The 21,589-nt window shown below is 44.1% G+C and overlaps 1 protein-coding gene across 9 annotated transcripts in view; it reads right to left on the reverse strand.

The window, feature by feature from the left end:
- The window catches only part of CCDC91 (coiled-coil domain containing 91), a 319,228-nt gene that overhangs the window by 254,200 nt on the left and 43,439 nt on the right, over positions 1-21,589 (reverse strand). For all 9 annotated transcript variants that reach the window (XM_038373298.2, XM_038373267.2, XM_043514939.1 and 6 more), the window contains exons 2-3: positions 18,426-18,469; positions 17,491-17,569 (exon numbers count right to left, since the gene is read on the reverse strand). In XM_038373298.2, coding sequence (XP_038229226.1) covers positions 17,491-17,569; positions 18,426-18,455 — 109 coding nt within the window. In that variant the 5' untranslated portion in view covers positions 18,456-18,469. The remainder of the gene's footprint in view (positions 1-17,490; positions 17,570-18,425; positions 18,470-21,589) is intronic.

Below are 21,589 nucleotides of genomic sequence, written 5' to 3' on the forward strand. Positions count from 1 at the left end.
ACTGTGACATGGTAAACCAGGTGCCAGCTTTTGCCAAGGCTACAGGAGTCACGCGTGATCACTAACAAATTCATAGCTGGAAACCAGATCAGCTCACCTGTATGTTAATATTGTTCAATATGGGTATTAAAATTGTGAGAATGTGTTTAGTCTCTATAAAATGCATGCAAGTTGCTGCATGCATTAATCTTACTTGTGATGTCTGCATCCCATTCTATAAAATAATGTTAGTTTTGTTTTGTAATTGTTAAAAAATGCATCCGATGAAGTGAGCTGTAGCTCACGAAAGCTTATGCTCTAATAAATTTGTTAGTCTCTACGGTGCCACAAGTACTCCTTTTCTTTTTGCGAATACAGACTAACACGGCTGCTACTCTGAAACCTACTCTAAACCTGTAAACCTAGACAGGAAAAGTGATTTCCCTGCCCATCCAGAAGAACTATCAAGTTTAAATGGACCATCGCGGAACATCACAACACAAAGCCTGGTTTAATGGCCCCCTTACATCCATGAAGGTGAAGAAAGAACATCCCATCAGCTTGAATTCTGGAAGAGGCAAATAAAGATAACTAACGAAGATTTTTCACCTCTTTGCTGTTTGAACTCTTACAAAGGCTGGAGCTAAGAAACAAAAAGGTAGAGAGCCCAAGGATCCACCTGGGTTGACCTAAAAAGACATTCAGTGCTCACAAATTACTATACCCATAGACCAAACTCACAGTCTATATATGTTGCCTGCTCCAACCTGTAAAAGGCTCTTTTTTTCCTAGTTAAATCCTTTATTAGATTACGAAAGAATTGGCTACCAGCATTGTCTTTAGTGTGAGATCAAAGATTCATATTGATCTGGGGTAAGTGACTGGCCTCTTGGGACTGGGAGCCACCTCAATATTTTGTTATATTTTGGTGTCAGTGACCATTTATCATTAAGTCCTTGTCTACACTGCCACTTTACAGAGCTGCAACTTTCTCACTCTGGGGTGTGAAAAAACATACCTCTGAGCACAGCTAGTTTCAGTGCTGCAAAGTGGCCCTGTATACAGTGCACCAGTGCTGAGAGCCATGCTCCCTGCGCTGGTAGCTACTCCCCCCGTGGAGAGGGGTTTTGTACAGCGCTGGAAGAGCTGTCTCCCAGCACTGGTGCCACAACTACACAGCCACGTTAAGGCACTGCCGCGGCAGCACTTTAACGTTGCTAGTGAAGACATGCCACCCAGGCAAGCTGAACTTAGAGTAAGATAGAGAAGTGCCTAACGAGACTGTGACTCCATGGTAAGACTGTTATAGTGATCCAGGAGTTCACATTTGTTACTGAGTTGTTGAAATCTAATTATAGACCATACCACCAGTTTGGGGTGTCTACCCTGCTTTTGACAGCTGCTCTGAGGTTGGCACTCTCGGTCGGGAGCCACTCCAGACAACATGTCAAATATATCTTCCTTATTATTTGATTTTGGTTTCAGTGACACTTAACTAAAGCAAATAATAATTTATACACTGAATCGAATCCAACAGAGTAACACAATTAAACACAACATTGGAAGCAAGTTTAATGAGGGCAACTTTTGTATAGGCACAAAAGTATGCCAACATTATGTGGGATTTTATAGTTATAATTAGTTTATGTGATTTATTCAGTAAAATACTATAATAATTGGTGGAAATCTTCAGTTCCTCACATAAGGATTATATCTTCTTAAAAATACAGAAAAAGAAACATTTTGGCTTACACTGAAAGCCCAGCTCACTCCCAACAACCAGATAACCACCAAACCATAATGTGTCCTTAATCTAATGTAATACTGATAGTTTATCTTTACCTGTGATCCACTGGTGTGTTTTTCCATATTTTATATGGAATAATAAGGATCCAAACAGTCACCAGCCAAACACAAATACAAATAAAGGGTAACTCCACAGTACATTTCAGCTTCCACCCGTGACAAAAGAGGTGTAACGTGCTCAGAGACTTAAAGAACTTTTTCTAAAGAAAAACTACTAAGCAGTATAGTGTGTTTTCCATGGAATAGCTAAAGAAACCCTTGGTTGCAGTGGTGTGCTGTGCTCAGATTTAAGAAAGGTTTTATCATTAATGTTAAGTGTAAGAGGACAGAGTGTTTTAATATGAGTTTAATAGTCATTCAGGCAACACACTCGTAAGTTTTGCATAAGAAATGCAGAATCAGAATTCCTTTCGTTTTCTATTGTCAAGTTCCTCAGACCTTCCTGACACTCCCAAATGAGGAACAGTCCCAGTACCCTAAAGGCTACTGTCACTGTTGAAGACATAGTTGGCTATTGGATTCTCTCTTTTTGCATCACAATAGCCAACTTGTAGTTTCTAGAACTTTTAGAGATCACTGAAAGTTTTACCCATATATTGTCAATGTATAAAATACAAAAAATAATGACTGCAACTACTATTAGGGTCCTGGAGGAACCCTGAGTTTGCTGTGGGTGGATTTGTTTGGTTTTAATTTGGCGAGGAGGAAATTGGGGGGAAAAAAAAAAAGATGGAAGAGCTTGGAAAAACAAAGACTGACCAAACCATCCTCCCTAGTTTTCAATTGCTGTCAGAAGGATCTTATCTGCACAAAAGTTGCACTAGATTTAACTAAAAAAAGTGCATTTTTAAAACAGTTTAGTTAAACTAGTGCAAGTTTGTGTATAGCTTTTCTTATTTCAGTTTAAGAGATGTCATATTTAGCATAATTGATTATAAACAGATTACATAATTAAATAAAGCATTCTTAACATTTTTAAGAGTACTCACACAAACTTGCACTGGTTAACTAAATTGGTTTAAATACATACACTTATTAAACCAATGCAAGTTGTGTGTAGATAAGGCCCAATTCTATTATTTAATAATATCCTCTGTGGAGGTTGAGTCAGATGCGTTCGTGTCATCACCAGTTATTCTCCCATTGCAACAAACCATGGGAGAATCCAAAGTTGACAACAGAGACCAGGACAGAAGACAGAGACAATAGATGCAGCATAAGTAGCCCTTCCAGGGCCTCAATCAAAGATGGCACTTAAAATTATCAGTTCCAATGTAGAGGAATTCTCTGAAGAGAAGGCGGATGTTCTGTGTGGCATGAAAGTAGACATCACATGCGTGTAAGAGGCAGAGACAACAGCACCAAACATCCCTGGTACACATATTGCTGCGAACATCTAAAGCAACATTTATGGCAGTGTGACACTTGTATACAACAGAAGACAAGTGGGAAACACTATGGTACAATGGAACTTATGGCTGAACATGATAGCAGTCCTCTCTGTTTACAAACCACAAGGTCAACAGCTTGCATGGCCAACCAACTTACCACTGCCAGAAAGAGCATGCCTGGACACTAGCAACTTCAACAGTCAGGCCACCATCTGGGGATTCCCCAACAATGAAAACAGTGGGAAAGAAGTTGAGAAGTAGATGGCAAAAAAACAACCTGATCTTGCTCTATGAACTTCCCCCCACCCCACCAAGGATCAACATACCTTCCATAGTGCAAAATGGAACAAGGAGTATAGTCCTGACTTAGCCTGTCTCATCTCTGAAAATGAAAGGCAACTTCAGAAGGGAGTCATGGCACCGATTGCAACATACACCAGCGCAAGCAACAACAGAAGCTGCAACTCAGGAAAAGATAGGAACCTAGGGAAAAAAAAACAGTTACCTTCTCATAACTGTTATTCTTCATGTCCATTCCAATCAGGTGTGTGCGCACACATGCACAGTAGCCAGATTTTTCTCCCCTAGCAGCAACCGTAGGGTCAGCCTGGGTGCCCTCTGGAGTCGCACCTTTCATGGCACCCAATATAGAGCCCTGCCGACCCTACACCCCCTCAGTTCCTTCTTGCTGGCTACTCCGACAGAGGGGTAGAGGGTGGGTATTGGAATGGACATGAACATCACATCTCGAAGAACAGTTACGAGAAGGCGAGTAACCATTTTTTTCTTCGAGTGCTTATTAATGTCAATTCCAAATCAGGTGACTCACAAGCCTAAGTTCAGGAAGCAAAGTCAGAGACATCCACTGATTGGACCACTGCTCATCCGAAGGCCGCATCGTCTCTGGCCTGTTGCGTAATCGCATAGTGCGTGGTAAAAGTGTGGCTGGAGGACCGCATCACCGCTCTGCCAATTTCCTGAGTAGGGATCTGCACCAGGAATGCTGTTGACGAAGCCTGCACCCTGGTGGAGTGCACGGTGATTGGGGATGCAGGAACCCCCACCAGGTTGTAGCACTCGCAGATGCAGGATGTGACCCATGACAAAATGTGTTGTGATGACATAGGTATGCCTTTCATTCTATCCACCACCGCCACGAACAGCTGGACTGATTTTCTGAAGGGTTTTGTTCTCTCAATGTAGAAAGCTAGCACATGGTGGACATCTAATGAGTAGAATCTCTGCTCCCTGCCACCAGAATGTGGCTTAGGGTAGAACACCGGGAGAAAGATGTCCTGGTAAATGTGAAATTGCAATACAACCTTCGGGACGAAAGCAGGATGAGGTCTGAGCTGCACCTTGTCATTACAGAATAAGGTGTAAGGGGGCTCTGAGGTTAGGGCCTTGAGTTCAGACACTCTCCTGACTGAGGTTATCGCCACCAGGAACACCACCTTGTAAGAGGGGTAGAGCAAAGAGCACATCGCCAAGGCCTCAAAAGGTGGTCCAGGACTATAGAAAGGATCAGGTTGAGGTCCCAGACCAGGACAGGCTCACTGTCATTAGGGTATAGCCTGTAGAGCCCTTTTAAGAACCGGCTGACCATCGAGTTAGCAAAACACAGAGCAGCCCCTCCTCACCTGGGTGAAAGGCCAAGATGGCAGCTAAGTGCACCCTTACTGACTATAACAAAAGCCCCTGCTGCTTCAGATGGAGGAGGCAGTCCAGAAGAACAACAATAATAAAGCAGCACTGATGCTAGCGTCAGTGACGAATGGTGCTGTGCTGACCAGATTGAAAATTTCTTCCACTTGGCAAGGCATGTGGTTCTTGTAGAGGGTTTTCTGCTGCCAAGGAGGACCTGTCTAACTAGTCTAAAGAGGAAAGCTCCATCAGTTTCAACCATGGAGCTTCCATGCTGTGAGGTGAAGCAACGCAAGGTTCGGATGTTGAAGATGACCGTGATTGAGTCCGAGAGGAACAACTCCATAAATGTAGTCATCACCGAGCACCTGCTGAGGATGGCCTGTTGGTTGGATATTCAGAGTTGCAGTCCCCCCGTGGAGTAAACCTTTCGCCCAAAAAGGTCTAATTTTTTGGCGTCCCTATTCTTGGGCAAAGGCCCTTGAAATCCTTGCCTCTCTTGCTGGTTGGTGGCATCTAAGACCAGGGAATCAGCCTGAGGGTGGAAATAGAGGTGTTCATAGCTCTTGGAGGGCACAAAGTACCAGCGCTTATTGTGTTTGGCCATAGGTGGCAGAGAGGCCGGGGTCTGCCAAAGCGTCTTGGTCATGTCCGTGATTGTCTTTATCTGCAGTAAGGCAATATGAGCAGGACCATAGGGTCTGCATCATCCACAATTTCCTCCGCCTTAATGCCCAAACCCTGGGTGACCTGGTGCAGCAGCTGCTGCAACACCCTGGAGTCTTCTGGAGCTGGGGCTACTGAAGTGCCCACTAAGCCTCATCTGGTGAAGAGGAGACCACCAGGAGAGATGGTTGCTCCCTACTGTCCCCACCCAAAGGATCTGCTGACCCAATGGGAACTGCGGTAGGTCCCAGTGCTATGAAAGGCGTGGGTGTCGGTGCCGACACTGGGACCCATGCCAGTACCGGTGCAGCATGTGCACCGGGGTTCCTGTAGACACCGTCACAGCCAGCGCCAATGACAGAGGTGGTGTCAGTGCTGGTACTGTGTCATGTGCCGGAGCCACAATTGTGCCCACTGATGCCTCCGGTGCCAAAGCGGTCAATGTCAGTGCCGGAGTCGGTGCCAATGACCAAGGTACTGGCTTCAGTGCCAACCATGGTGCAACAAGCATTGTGGACACCACTGATGCTGCACCTGAGTAGAACCCCTGACTCTGACCCTGGGCTTGATGGAAAGCCCACGGAGTCCAAAAGGGCTACTATGGTGGATTTTGCCATTGAGGAGCCCACTGCATCGGGTGGGACCGCCTATGGTGCCATGAGGAGGATCTTCTGCTCCTGCTATAGTTGAGCAGCATGAGTTCAACTCATAGGAGGAGGACCAGGGTGGCCCTGCTCCTCTTGAGGTCGAGCATCAAGAAGCAGGGGACTGACTGAGCTCCCTGAATGGTGGTGCTGGAGTTGAAGGGTGCCAGGATGATGGGGATCAGTGTGCCATCATCACCAGCTTTCCCTTTGACCACATGGGGTGCCGTGACAACCTGCAGTGCCAGGATGCTCTCGTCTCGACAGCAAGAACGGTGCCATGAGCCTCAATAGGTCCTGCACCGCCTCGAGGTAGACGGGAGCAGTAGATGCTCCGATGGGTGTGGTGAGCAAGACGGGCCTGGACTCGACCGCCTCGTTTGTGCAGGAGCCAATGTGGCCCCACTCTGAGTCCCCAAGCCACGGCCCTACTGAGGTGCTACTGGTGGCTAGTCCCTGGGTCTTGCAATGGGAGATCGGCCTCTCTCTGACTTCTTTTTCTTCTGTACTGGCGATTGGGACCAATGCCAAAGACTGCAATGTCCATGAGAGGCTCCATGATGGTGCCAAGCTTCCTTGCCAGCATCTTTCTTCGGCGCTGGATCATTCAAAGATGGTGCCAGAACACTTTGCGCCGAAGACATGCTGGGTGCAGGATCCCCAACACCTGGGTCCGACTGAGATCGGAAAGCTGCCTTCATAAGGAGAATTTTGAGACACTGCTCTCCAACTCCTGGAAACTAACTATGTTCATCGTATAAAGTACTGCTTAATCCACTTGCCAAAGCAACAGAAGAGAAATGGGAAGTCCCAGCTACTGTCACTGGCGGTAAGAAGGAACTGAGCGGGTGTAGGGTTCGCAGGGCTCTATACTGGGCGCCATGAAAGGTGACCCTAGGTGGTTCCCAGGCCGACCCTGCAGTTGCTGCTAGGGGAAAAATCTTCCGGCTACTGTGCAAGCTAAGTTATGCCAGTAACTAACCAAAAAGTTGTAAGACTCCATGTTGTAGGATTTTTATATCTATTTTTTGGAAGTGTATACATACCTGCTTTGTACTTGGGCTTTCAGAACAAACCAACCAAAAATATAATAGATATTCAGAGCTGTTTGACTTGGACTCCTTTTAGTGAAGAAACCACTGGGCTCAGGGAAACACTTATGAGAAAAACTGGAAAGGAGGGGTGTGATCACTGGAGGGAGCTGACAAACAAGAAACCCATGCCACAATAGCGAAAAAGCACGGGCCACCATTCGCAAGCTGAACCCTGATGACCAACCAATCACCACAACCACACTCTCCCCCAACCAAACCACATGCCAACTCATCCTCAATGCAAATTCATTCCACAAAGCAGAGCACAAAACAAAAGAAACAAAATGGAAATTTTGCTTGCTCCTCAGAGACAGAAAACTTCACAATATTGAGGAGCTGACAACAGCTATGAAAACACTAAAATGTGGAAAGGCAGCCAGACTCAATGGCATATTTAATGCCAACTATTACTATATTTCAGGATGAGAGCACTGAAGTGACTACTTTACTTCATCTCTTGCTTGGAGACAATACAGCCAGCTAGGCTTTAGAGTCAGGTCAAAGTGGTTTCACTACTCAAACCACATAAAGATCCCAACTCTGCAAAGAGCAAATCACCCAATATCCCTACTATGCTCAACCTACAAGCTATATGAGCAGATAATGGATAGAATAAGGTCAATAGCTGAAGGGCAAGTGACTGATGTTCAAACCAGCATCCATCCAGGACATTCATGCTATGGCCAACTTGCATACCTAACTCAATATATCAAAGATGGCTTTGAAACCTTCAAAGTTACAGGAGCAGTGTTTGTTGATCTGTCAACTGCTTACAACATAATGAACCATCATGCAGTTTTACTGAAACCGTCAATAATTTTGAGAAATTATCCGATGGTCCAGATAGTCTCCCGCATGCTCAAGAATCAGTGGTTATCACCAGAAAATTTGATGGAGAATTCAACCAAAAGGGCTACCTCAAAGTTTAGTGTCAGCACCTTGCAATATAATGTCTACAGAAATGACCAATCAGAATTCCCCACCATGTGAAGATTCATTGTTGCAAATGACCTTTGCATTGCCACCAAACTGGAGAGAACTGGGGACACCAAGTGCATTCTAATGGACTCCTAAGCGTATTTGGAGAATACTACCACAGGTCCCTGAATGTCAATCCAGCAAAACATAAGTGCACACCTTCCATTGGAAACTTCATCAGGCCAAGCAAAATCTCCAGATTTCATGGGATGGTACAATTCTTGAGCACTATGAATATCTAGTGTACCTTGGGGTAACAAATTAAATACTGACATACAAAGAGCACATCAAGCAGCAGAAAAATAAAGTGAACTCCAGGAATTGTGTACTACAGAAACTGGCCAATACAAAATGGGGAGCTAACCCCAAAACACTCCAAGCAACCAGTCTCACATTGTTACTCAGTTGAGGACTATTGTGCCCCAGTATGGTCACGTTTAAATGAAAATTCAAAAAAAAAAAAAATCACAAAATTGATACTGAACTCAAGCAAAACTGTAGGATCAACACGGGGTCTCTGAACCTGATCCCCCACACTGTTGCTATTCCATCTCATAGGGATTGCACCACCATCAGTGAAGTGAAATGCTTTCAGTAAAAACAGAGAAAAAACAAGTGCATGATCCAAGATACCCACTGCACAAACAGATTCCACCACCTGAGTCCAGAAAGAGCCTTTCCTCTTAAAATCCCTTACCCAAAAATATCAATGTGGAAAGCTACAGAGTAACAAAATGGCAAGAAATACCGACGATCCTGGAGAACCTAGTTCCTTCAGAACAATAAGCCCCAGGCACTGACCTCAAACAAAAATATTGGTATACTCTAAATCAAGCAAGAGCTGGAACGACAAAAGACTGGTGACAATATGACAAAGTAGAAGCTGAGAATGATGCCAAATGGGAACGTGGAGAGCTTAGACTAGTGATACTCAGTCCTCAGTGGTTCAGGAGCCAACATCAATATTACCCGAAAGAGCAACAGTAGGGTGAATGCATTGTTTCATTTACTATAATTAATGTATTACTCTCACAATACAACTGACCAAATATTCTACAATTGGTTAAGAACAGGTGTCGCAAACTGCCGGCACTACTATGATGGGTCTCGCGCTCTCTCTTCTTACCTGGGGGACGGGTTTTCAGGGCACTGTTTCTTGCCCCTGAACTGGGGTATTAATTGCCCCACTAGTGTCCGAGAGGAGTGGAGTGGAGTGGGAGGACCCGGGCCTCCCCTCTACTCCAGGTCCCAACCCAGGGGCCCTAGGGATAGCGGTAAATCACTAGAACTAGCGATTACTTCCCTCTCCTGCCCTCCCTCTGCACAAACCAGGGTGTTGGTCTTCTTAGCCCACTGCAGCACTTCTCCAAACTGCTCTCTGCTCCAACACCAATCCACTCTGCTTCAATTCCTCCTCTTCTCTGATTGAAGTAGGGGTTTTTTAACCATGTGACTGGCTTCAGGTGCTTTAATTTATAGCAAAATGTCTTCCCTCTACAGAGAATAAGGCTCCCTTCTAACACTGTCCTGCTGCCCTCTGGCCATACTGTATCACATATCCACCCCCCCTTGCTCAACACCATGGGATTGGGCTACTTGGGACTAGAGGCAGTGCTGTCATGATAGGCCATCAGCATTGTCGTGTTGTCTTCCAGCCCTATACTGTACCCAGAAATGGAAAGGCTGCAGGGATAGGGAACCACCTAGTCACTCTTGCGTTCTTCTCCTTGTTTCACTGGAGTGAGGCGTGGTCTGTCACGAGAGTAAAGCGCCGCCCCAGAAGATAGTAGCGGAGAGTCTCCATAGCCCATTTTACCGCCAGACATTCCTTTTCAACGACTGCGTACTTTTGTTCTCTGGGGAGGAGTTTCCAGCTGAGGTACAAGATCGGGCGTTCCTCCTCCCCTACCATCTGCGAAAAGATGGCTCCTAGCCCTACCTCCAAGGCATCTGTTTGTAGGATGAATTCCTTCTCGAAGTCTGGGGCTATGAGTACTGAATGGCAGCAAAGGGCTGTCCTCAAATCTGCAAATGCTCCTTCTGCCGCATCAGTCCACTTTACTATCTCAGGGCCCCGACCCTTACCAAATCCATCAATGGCCCTGCTCTTGTGGCAAAATGAGGGATGAATCTCCAATAATATCCTACTATCCCTAGAAATGCTCTGACCTGCTTTTTGTGGACTGGTTGAGGCCAACCTTGTATTGCCTCCACTTCGTTCCATTTGGGTTTCACCAAACCTCTCCCTACCACATACCCGAGGTATCTGGCCTCAGCTAGTCCTATCACACACTTCAGAGGGTTGGCAGTAAGGCCGGCCTTCCGCAGGGCATTTAGCACCGCTTCTACTTTTCCTAGGTACATTTCCCAGTCAGGGCTATGGATGACTATGTCGTCTAGATAGGCAGCGGCATACTTGGCATGGGGTCGCAGCAATTTGTCCATAAGTCGTTGGAATGTTGCAGGGGCCCCATGGAGTCCAAAAGGGAGGACAGTGTATTGGAACAGGCCATCGGGTGTAGAGAAGGCAGTCTTTTCCTTAAAGAAAAAGGAGTACTTGTGGCATCTTAGAGACTAACAAATTTATTAGAGCATAAGCTTTCGTGAGCTACAGCTCACTTCATCGGATGCATTTGGTGGAAAATACAGAGGGGAGACAAATGCATCCGATGAAGTGAGCTGTAGCTCACGAAAGCTTATGCTCAAATAAATTTGTTAGTCTCTAAGGTGCCACAAGTACTCCTTTTCTTTTTGCGAATACAGACTAACATGGCTGCTACTCTGAAACCAGTCTTTTCCTTGGCATTCTCGGCCAGGGGAATTTGCCAATATCCTTTGGTCAGGTCCAGGTGGTTAGGTATCAGGCCTTGCCTAACTGATCAACTAGCTCGTCAATGCGTGGTATCAGATAGGCATCGAATTGGGATACTTCATTCAACTTCCAGAAGTCGTTGCAAAACCTCAGGGTGCCATCAGGTTTGGGGACGAGGACGATAGGGCTGGACCACTGGCTGTGGGATTCTTCAATAACCCCGCGTTCCAGCATCTTCCTCACTTCTGTCCTAATTTCTTCCCTTTTAGCTTCCAGTATCCAGTACAGTCTTATTGTCACCCTTACTCCGGGCCCGGTGAAAATATGATGTTGAACCAGTGTCATACGGCCCGGCTGCGTACAGAACACATCCTGGTTCTGTTGGACCATATCAATGACCTCTGTTCGTTGTTCTGGAGTTAACTCAGGAGATGTGTTCACCTGCCCCGTGGGTCATCTGTCTGGGCTGGAGCTCCCAGAATGACCAGGCATGTCTCTTGGTCACACCAGGGCTTAAGTAAGTTGATGTGATAGATTTGCTCTGGCCTTCGGCGGTCTGGTTCTCTGAACTTATAGTCCACCTCCCCAATGGCTTCCACTATCTCATATGGTCCATGCCAGATGACTAGGAGTTTGCTTTCTGCTGTCGGCACTAGCACCATCACCCGTTCCCCTGGCTGAAATCTTCGTACTTTCGCCTGACGGTTGTAATATGTCCGCTGGGCCGCTTGTGCTTTTTCCAAATGTTCTCGTACTATAGAGTTACTAGAGTTATTCGCTCTCTTATCTGTGTTACGTGCTCAATTACATTCTTTCCTGGGTTGGGTTGTTCTTCCCAATCTTCCTTGGCAATATCCAATATTCTGAATGGGTGGGGTCCATATAGTAGTTCAAAGGGAGAGAAACCAGTGGATGCCTGCGGGACTTCCCGTATAGCAAACATTAGATACAGTAGAAAGGTATCCCAGTCTTTTCCGTCCTGAGCTACCACCTTCCGGATCATCCTTTTAAGAGTACGGTTAAACCGCTCAACCAGTCCATTTGTTTGTGGATGGTAGACTGAGGTCCATATGGCCTGGATGCAGAGTAGGGTCCATAACTTTCATTAATTTTGACATGAAAGGGGTTCCTTGGTCTGTCAGGATCTCCTTAGGAATGTCCACTCTGGCAAAAACCTGGAGCAGTTCTTTTGCTATTGCCTTTGATGTGGGGTTTCTTAAAGGAATAGCTTCTGGATACCGCACGGCATAGTCAAGGATGACTAGTACATTTTGGTGGCCCCGTGCCGATCTTTTCAATGGGCCCACTATGTCCATGACTATCCTCTCAAAAGGGACTTCAATAATAGGCAAAGGTATTAATGGGGCCCGCAAGTGAGGTCGGGGGCTATGCAACTGACATTCAGAGAAGGAGGCACAATAGCACTGGACCTCTGCACATATTTCTGGCCAATAAAACCTTGTTAGGACTCTATTCAGTGTCTTGTCTACTCCTAGATGTCCCCGAAATAGATGACTGTGAGCTAACTCTAGAACTGCCTTTGTGTGTTTCCGTAGGACTAAGCGTTGCTCTACTTCTTCCCATCGTATTTGCGCTATCCTGGACAACAGATCGCTTTGGGCCTTTCCTTTCCACAGGTACGCCATTTACTTCCACTACCTCCTCCCTTACATTCGCATATAGCGGGTCATTGGCTTGGTCCTACCTGAAATTCTCACGTGCGGTACCAATCTGACCTAATTCCAGGGGGCCTGTTTCTACTCCATCCCCTGGGTTGCCCCTACTTCAGCTAGGAACTGCCTCAGAGTCCTCACTGGCCTCAATTATCTCCTGGCCTCCTAAATGGGTTCGCCTACCAACCAGGGAGGTTTTCTGGTTCTCTGCTAGAAACCTGGTCCCCAATCTTTTATCTGCCCTCCTTTCCCGCCTAGACTTTTGGGGTTTTCCGAGGGATGAGAATAACTCTGGGGCAAATTCGGCCAACATTGGGGTGAGGCTATCTGTAGGTGCCTCCGTCTCAACCCGGGGGTTGCTACCCTCCCCTGGCTCTATTGTGGGGAGTAAGCTCTCAAACCCGGGGAAGTCTCTACCAATTAAGACAGGGTAGGGGAGCCTGGGGACCACCCCTGCAGTCACCCTGGTAGCATTCCCCTGGATCTCAATCCGTACTGGGATTGTGGGGTAGAAATTTACGGTGCCACGAACGCACGTTACCCGTGTTTTTGGCCCGGGTTAGTTATGATTGTCCTAGAGTTCTTGACAGTCTGGGGCCTTGGGTTCGAGACTGGCTTCCTGGTTTGCCATGTCTCACCGCCTGGGGTCTGGAACAGTTCGCGGGCTGCCAGCTGTCTTTCTACGAGGGAGACCAACTCATCATTAGGTGGAGGGGTTATTCTGGCCAACCCAAGCCCGGAGGCTTGGTGGCAGCCCCCTCATATACCGGTCCAGTATCAGGAGCTCCATCATCTTCTCAGAGCTGAGGGCCTCAGGGCACTGCCATTTCCGGGTCAGGTGGATCAGGTCAAACAATTGCGATCGGGGTGTCTTGTCCTCTGTATACTTCCACTCATGGAACCTCTGGGCTCACAATGCCGTCGTTATTCCGGCTCTGGCCAGGATCTCTGCCTCCAGCTGGGGGTAATCTGCTGCAGTCTCCGCGGCCATATCGTAGTAGACCTTCTGGCCCTCCCTACACAGGAACGGGGTGAAGATACCAGACCAATGATCTCGGGGCCAGGCCTCCCGCAGGGCTGCTCTTTCAAAAGCCAGGAGGTATGCCTCCACTTCATCCTCCCATCTCATTTTCTGCAAGCAGTGGCTGGCCCGTATGGTCCGGGTCCCATCGCAGTAACGATTCAGCTCCATAAGGGCCTCCATCTGATTCACCAGCTCTTGCAGCAGGACTCGGTCCTGGGCACCTGACTCATCAATAGACTATTAGTCTCCTGCTGCATCCAAGTCGCCTCCTGTTGGGTGGTTGCTTGGACCCAGGTAGCCTCCTGCTGGGCTGCAGTGGCTTGTATTAGGGCCTCGACCATGTCATCCATCTTAGGGATGGGAGGGTTTTGGCTAACCCTGGTTTAAGTCCCCAGCGTGTAGATCCCACTTCTAACACAACGTGTGACACCAGCTTCTACTTCTGTCTAGCTGTCTACTTCTGACACCAGCACTACTATGATGGGTCTCGCACTCTCTCTTCTTGAGGGGGGCGGTGGGTGTCAGGACACCATTTCTTGCCCCTGAACTGGGGTATTAAATTGCCCCACTAGTGTCCTAGAGGAGGAGAGGGGACAGGAAGGGACCCGGGCCTGCCCTCTACTCCAGATCCCAGCCCAGGGGCCCTAGGGATAGCAGTAAACCACTAGAACTAGCGGTTCCTTCCCCTGGGCTACTTCCCTCTCCTGCCCTTCAGCTTGTGGGGCTTCCTGCCCTCCCTCTGCACAAACCAGATGTCCCTTTACCTAGGGTCTCGGTCTTCTTAGCCCACTGCAACACTTCTCCAAACTCTCCTCTGCTTCCCTCCAAACTGCTCTCTGCTCCAACACCAATCCACTCTGCTTCAATTCCTCCTCTTCTCTGATTGAAGCAGGAGTTTTTATCATGTGACTGGCTTCAGGTGCTTTCATTTATAGCAAACTTTCTTCCCTCTACAGGGAATAAGGCTCCTTCTAACACTCTCCTGCTGCCCTCTGGCCATAGTGTATCACTCACAGTATAAAAGCATCCTGACTGGTTAATAATTAAATCACACAGTGTTTTAATATCTATGCTGCAAAGAGCCACAGGAGACATATTGAAGAGGCACTGGTGGCTCCCAAGCCTCAGTCTTAGTATCATTGGCCTCGACCATCACTTGAACACTACTTGCTGCAGTGCTCCGGCCAACATACTGTACCCATGGGGAACTATTTGAGGTAAGTGACAACACGAGGTCTTGGCCGCAGTTTTGGAGAGAGAAACTATGATGATCAACTTTCCATTGACAAAAAGGATGTTAACAAATAAAAATAAAACAGTGATCATAATTTAATATTAAAGGGACCAAAAAAACAAAACAAGATCAACCATAAACCAAATGAGTTTTCAAGACTTCTCTACCACAAGATTTCCTCCTCCAACACAAATACCTCTAATCTATACCTCTATCCTTCTGAATCTCCTGTCCCTGACACAGAAGAGGCAAAGAGGTAGTTATGATAGGGGTCCAGGCTTATCTCCTGTGCAGTCAGTTTCTCTCCCCAAAAGGTAAAAATCTCATCCAGTCCACACTCTTACACATATAGAAGGTACCCAAAAAAACTCTAAAGAAAGAACTAAAAGTAACATTTTCAAAACCACCTAAATGATTAGGCACCCAAGTCCCATTCACCTTTGTGGGACTTGGGCACGTAAGTCACCTGCACGTTTTCGAAAAGTGTATCCTACAGCTTCATTCTTCTCAGATTTCCTATAAAAACAGCAAAGACCCACAGGCCTGGCTCCTTCGTCCTTTCTGTTTTGTGAATCTTTGACCTGGGAAGCAAAGCTGCAAGATGTAACCTGCTTCCTCCATTCATTCCCAACCATTTACCAAGACAAAAATTATACACACTTCCTTAAATCACATTAACACACTTCTAAACCATAGTAATTTTGAGTTTACTTTCTGCTTCAAATTGTGTAAATGAGTAGGCTGGATCTAAACCATCCATCAAGACTTTGGTATGGATTTTTGTAATTTATCAAAATTAGATATCAGAGCGTAGGATTCTTTGATTATTGTTATACTCTGATACATTGCATTTATTATGTACTTTTGTCCATGTCTCCTGCACTCTGTAGTTAATACATTTCCACAAGGACTGCTGACATGAATATCTTTGAACAACTTCATTCACTTTTCCTTTCCACCATTTTTAAAAATCACATTGCTAGAGAAAGGTTTCCTTCTTTGGGCCGAAAATGTGGCATTTTCCCCTAAATTATACTGTTCTGGGGTTAGATCAAGCAATATTCAGTACTGTATCCATGTCAAGTTTAAGGTCTATAACTTGTACTCTACAATGGTGCTATCTAGTTTTGTAAAGGAAAGATACTTAGGCTTTCTGAAGAGACAGGTAGCAATTGCTTCTGGCCCTAGAATATCATTAGCTATCAGACTTAAAAATTTCCTAAAATACTTTTTGTATAAATGTCACTTTAAAAGTTGTGCCATTGTTGCCAAGGCCAATGGCATTTTGGGATGTACAAGTAGGGGCATTGCCAGCAGATAGAGGGATGTGATCATTCCCCTCTATTTGACATTGGTGAGGACTCATCTGGAGTATTGTGTCCAGTTTTGGGCCCCACACTACAAGAAGGATGTGGAAAAAGTCCAGCAGAGGGCAACAAAAATGATTAGGGAACTTGAGCACGTGACTTATGAGGAGAGGCTAAGGGAACTGGGATTGTTTAGTCTGCAGAAGAGAAGAATGAGGGGGGATTTGATAGCTGCTTTCAACTACCTGAAAGGGGGTTCCAAAGAGGATGGATCTACACTGTTCTCAGTGGTAGCAGATGACAGAACGAGGAGTAATGGTCTCAAGTTGCAATGGGGGAGGTTTAGGTTGGATATTAGGAAAACTTTTCCACTAGGAGGGTGATGAAACACTGGAATGCGTTACCTAGGGAGGTGGTGGAATCTCTTTCCTTAGAAGTTTTTAAGGTCAGGCTTGACAAAGCCCTGGCTGGGATGATTTAGTTGGGGATTGGTCCTGCTTTGAGCAAGAGTTTGGACTAGATGACCTCCTGAGGTCCCTTCCAACCCTGATATTCTATGTATCTATGAAAGTTGCCAATGTTTTTTTTTTTTTTTTTTCCTGGTTTCAGAGTAGCAGCCGTGTTAGTCTGTATTCGCAAAAAGAAAAGGAGTACAGACTAACTGCGAATACAGACTAACACGGCTGCTACTCTGAAACCTGTCATTATGCAAGGCACTGAATTTAGCCGTATGGAGTGGAAATCTATTAGTCTCTAACGTGCCACAAGTACTCTTTTTTTGTTCTGTACTCTGCAGAATAGGACTTAAGTTGGAAAAGAACTCTAGCTTTACAAGTGAAGGGATATAAAAATAGCCACAAGAAAAAAAAACTGTTTAACTGATTCTTGTAATCTTTTCTTTGGGAAGTTCTCAGCACCTTTCTATTGTTTGAAACACACCTTTGATATTCATCAGTAAGAACACACCCAGACAAGGGAAGAGCCTTTTCACTGTTTCATGAAATTCCACTCAGCTTGAACAATTAAAAAATATCCATTTCTCAAGAAAGTTTTGGAGCATCCTAAAACAGTTCCTCAACACAAGAACATTCTAAAAGCAAGGCTCATACTGCTGCCAAGAAAGCAACCACTACTTTACTGGGAATATCTGGGAGCTGCCAGAGAACTGTTGCATAGGGAGGGAAGAGAAGAGACAGGCCCACAAGCTGAAGAGAAGAACTGTGATTGATAACCATTACCTGCAGGAAATGCTGCCCAAGGAATAGCAGGAGAAATAGTTTGCGTTTCACCATCTTCACCTTCAAAGGTCACTGCTGCCTAGAAAAATAGAAAATACCGTTTTGTTAGACTTCATTAGAAATGCCTCCTGGAAAATCTGTGCATAAGTTTTTAGATCACATTAATGACAACTTGTCAAGCATTTCAAATATATTCCTTTAATAGTGATCTATACTGCACTGCACTAGCGCAAGTGGAAGAACACAATTTTTTTTTTTACTGTATTTGTCCAACTGCAATGAGCATGCACTACAAAAAAAAACAAAAAACAAAAAACAAAAAACCACACAGTACAGAAATCATTTAAGTGCATCACTAGTCAACAAAGCACTTAAGCACTTGCTTAGGACTGGCTGCTTAGTTGGGACTAAAACGCACAGGTAAACTTAGGAAAAAGCCCTCAATAAACTGGATATGAAATACAAATCACAGGCACAACTATGCAAACACACTAACATCTTTGATTTAACTTCACAATTGTTAAACTGAATACAAAACTTTTATGCGACGTGCAGAGGTGTGTGTTATATTTATTACTTGACCAAACAAAAAAAAAAAAAAAACCCTGCCAGAAATATTAAAACCTAAGCCAAAATTTTTACATTTTAATGCCTAATGTTAGATATCTAAATACGCAGACACTTAGTTAAGTGGCCTGATTTTCAAAGATGCTGAACATCCCTAATTTATGTTCTATCTAGAGAGAAAAATAAATTTTGCTTGATTATTAAATGTATTGGTTGGTAAATTTTGCTTTAACGTTGACAACTAAGCACAATTTTCATGTTCACATCTGTACAATTACTAATCATAAAATAAAGCATGCCCTTCCAAATGATGTAATTTCAAAAGTTTCTAAAGCTAACCATTTTTCAAGGTCGGCAACATGACATACCTCAAAGCCTCCAAAATCATCGTCATCCATTTTCCAGTTGGCACCTACAAGACAGTATAAAACAACATTGATCAAAAATCTAAGCTCTTGGCAGTCTGCTGTATCCCAAGGGTGGGCAGATGTATTCCGTATAGCAAAAGCTTTCAAGTAGCCTTCAAAGATAGCCTTAAGTAGAACACATTACAGTGAGCAAGCCTCAAGGAGGCAAAAGGCATAGATAGCCACAGCAGACTCTGCATCTGAAAGCAATGAGTGATACCAGATAAGCAGATTTCAGAGTAGCAGCTGTGTTAGCCTGTATTCGCAAAAAGAAAAGGAGTACTTGTGGTACCTTAGAGACTAACAAATTTATTAGAGCATAAGCTTTCGTGAGCTACAGCTCACTTCATCGGACATCCGATGAAGTGAGCTGTAGCTCACGAAAGCTTATGCTCTAATAACTTTGTTAGTCTCTAAGGTACCACAAGTACTCCTTTTCTTTTTGCAGATAAGCAGATTCACTCAATTAAGTGAAATTAGTTTTTTGCTAGTTCATCCAAATTATTTTCCCACCCCCAGCTATTATCACTGATTTTTTTTATCCAGACTGAGCATAAACCCACTGAGCTTCCATAATGGTCCTTCTCTCCACAAGATATTTGAGAAAGCCAGGAAACGTGTCTATCCAGGTCAGATGAACTGGAGACGTACAGCTCCCCCACCAGACTGTAGCAAAACAGTGCTTCTAAATCTCTCTAGAGCTTCCTTTATGTTGATTAGAAGAATTACAAGACAACTATGTGGGACTCAACAGCAGAGCTCCCCTGGTGGGGAAGAACAATATTGTTCAAGATCTCGTCAATAAAAGTAGCCATTTTAAAAGTGATTCTGTCTATCACCATACACAGCAGCAAAGCACACAGCACCCCATAACCAATGGTATTAAAAGCTGCCGAATTACCTAGTCTCTTGGACAGCACGCCATGATTAAATGACTTGAGATCACCTAGAGTAACAGATATTTCTATAACATATCTTCATTTGATATTTGAGTGGTTGGATTTATAACCTACCACCATATTATTTCTGATCCAAAATAAAATGGTTCCTTGTTACTAGTAAAACTAGGATCTGTTCAATTTTTTCATTAAAAAAAAGCTAGGATTTTGTTTGTTTTACTTTCCAGTAGAACTTTCTAGCAGAATTAAAATTTTCTGTATTTCTTCATCTGCCATGTATTCTGAAGTTATGTTCATCTGCCAGGAATGGAAAAAATATTTTTACATTTTAAAGTTTCTTTTCCAAATTGGCTGTGGCTCAATTCAATAATATTTCCTGCTTTTCACATCTCTTAGCTGTCTGGCAACATCAGCACAAACTCCAACTTAGAACAGGACTGTGGTGAATTTCTGGAAGTCTCTCTGTCACCACAAAGGTTCTTCCCTAGGTTTCACGGCAGGGGTTGATTTAGATTTTCAAAACTGATCAACATTTTTGAGTTGCAGCCATGATTTGTGGCATTTTGATATATTTTTAGCTAAAACTGTCTTGTTTCTCTTGAAACACGTGGAGTAAGTTACTCAGCTAATGAAGGTAAATCAAGCTATGCATGGGTGCTCCTGAAAGAGTACAGCTAAACCAGTAATATATCTCCAAAGTTCCTCCTGATATTTGACTAAGAGCAAGGATAAACCAACAAATCTCAATAAATGTAACAAAAAGCTATGAGAAATTTATTATTTTCCAGTTAAACTAAATGGCTGGCTACGAAGATTTCAGTAACATACGAGCAGAAATAAAAGCATGCAGGTGGTTTGCAAGAAATCCTAATGAATTAGGACATTATAAAAGAGCAATTTCTCCAAAGTTAGAGGCAGATATGTAGTGCTGAAAATCATTAGGTGACACAGAAAACTGTCTCTTCCCGGGCTTACCAAAATTGCTATTAATTACTGAAAGTTAAATTGAATCAGCAGTGTTATGCCCAATAAGAAATAAATTCAATTAAATAAAAAATGTTGCCCAATTTCCACATAGGACTGAAAAAGACAAATCAAATTCTCAGGGTTCACACAGCTTTTTGCAGCGAAGATGCCAGATGGATATTTTTCAGAGCACAGATGCCAGGTCTATGAATCCATCCTTAAGTGACCAAAACACTAGTCCTTCATGCTTGCACGCTCAATTAACATTAATAACCTAAACACATTGCACCAAAAAAAACAAAACAACAAAAAAAACAGCATTTTTTAAAAAATTGTGATAAGGAGTTGTTTTCTTGTCACAGAAATGTGATGTGAAATGATAAACAGAAAATATGTAGACAGGAACCCACTACTGAAGGAAAGGGAATCAAAATAAGTCATATGACGACACTATCATCATTGCACATCATTAGCATGTATCAAAAATAAGGACGACTATCCAGCTACATAAAGATTTCAAAAATATAAACCAGAATTCAGAAAATAGTTTGAAAAGAAGTTCAAACTAAGTTAATATTTTAGGGCCTGATTCAATGCTCATTAAAAAGTTAATGCAAGTCTTTGACCGACTATAGGCTTTGGAACAGGCCCATAAAGAATATTTGAAAGAAAATGGAAGTCAATATGTTAATGGAATTTTTTTTAATAAAATGAAGTTACGTTAAAGAGCAATAAAGATACTGATAATTAAACTATAACTTCATACATACACACACAAAATAAACCCAGCAATTATCAAATTATTTTCAGCTTAATTAAGTGTAGTACCTAAATTAACCTATTTACTCCATAAAAAATTTTACTTTCATATACTTTTAAACTAACTCTTTAGTCACTTGATAGCATTTGTTGTAAGCCCTATTGAAATAACCATTGTACCTTTTTTAGTTTACCTATTTGATACATAGACTCTTGCATATACGCCTAACAGATGCATAAGAATAATTTAGTGATTTCTGCAAAGGATATCGGGGATTCTCACTCTCAGGCTACTAACACTTGAAGCTGGGAGTGCGATTCCCAGCTCAAGCAGATAATGTCATGACTCGCACGTCTCAAACAACCACACAACAACCCTCCACCGAGCAGACTGCTGACAGTGGCTTACCCGAGACCCAAGAAGCCCAGCACCGGTGTGAGGCTGCACTGTATGGTCCAATTAGCAGAGTCCCACTGGTCCTACTTAAGCCAGAAGCCAAA

This window comes from Dermochelys coriacea, chromosome 1, assembly GCF_009764565.3.
Source record: "Dermochelys coriacea isolate rDerCor1 chromosome 1, rDerCor1.pri.v4, whole genome shotgun sequence".
NCBI lineage: Eukaryota > Metazoa > Chordata > Testudines > Dermochelyidae > Dermochelys > Dermochelys coriacea.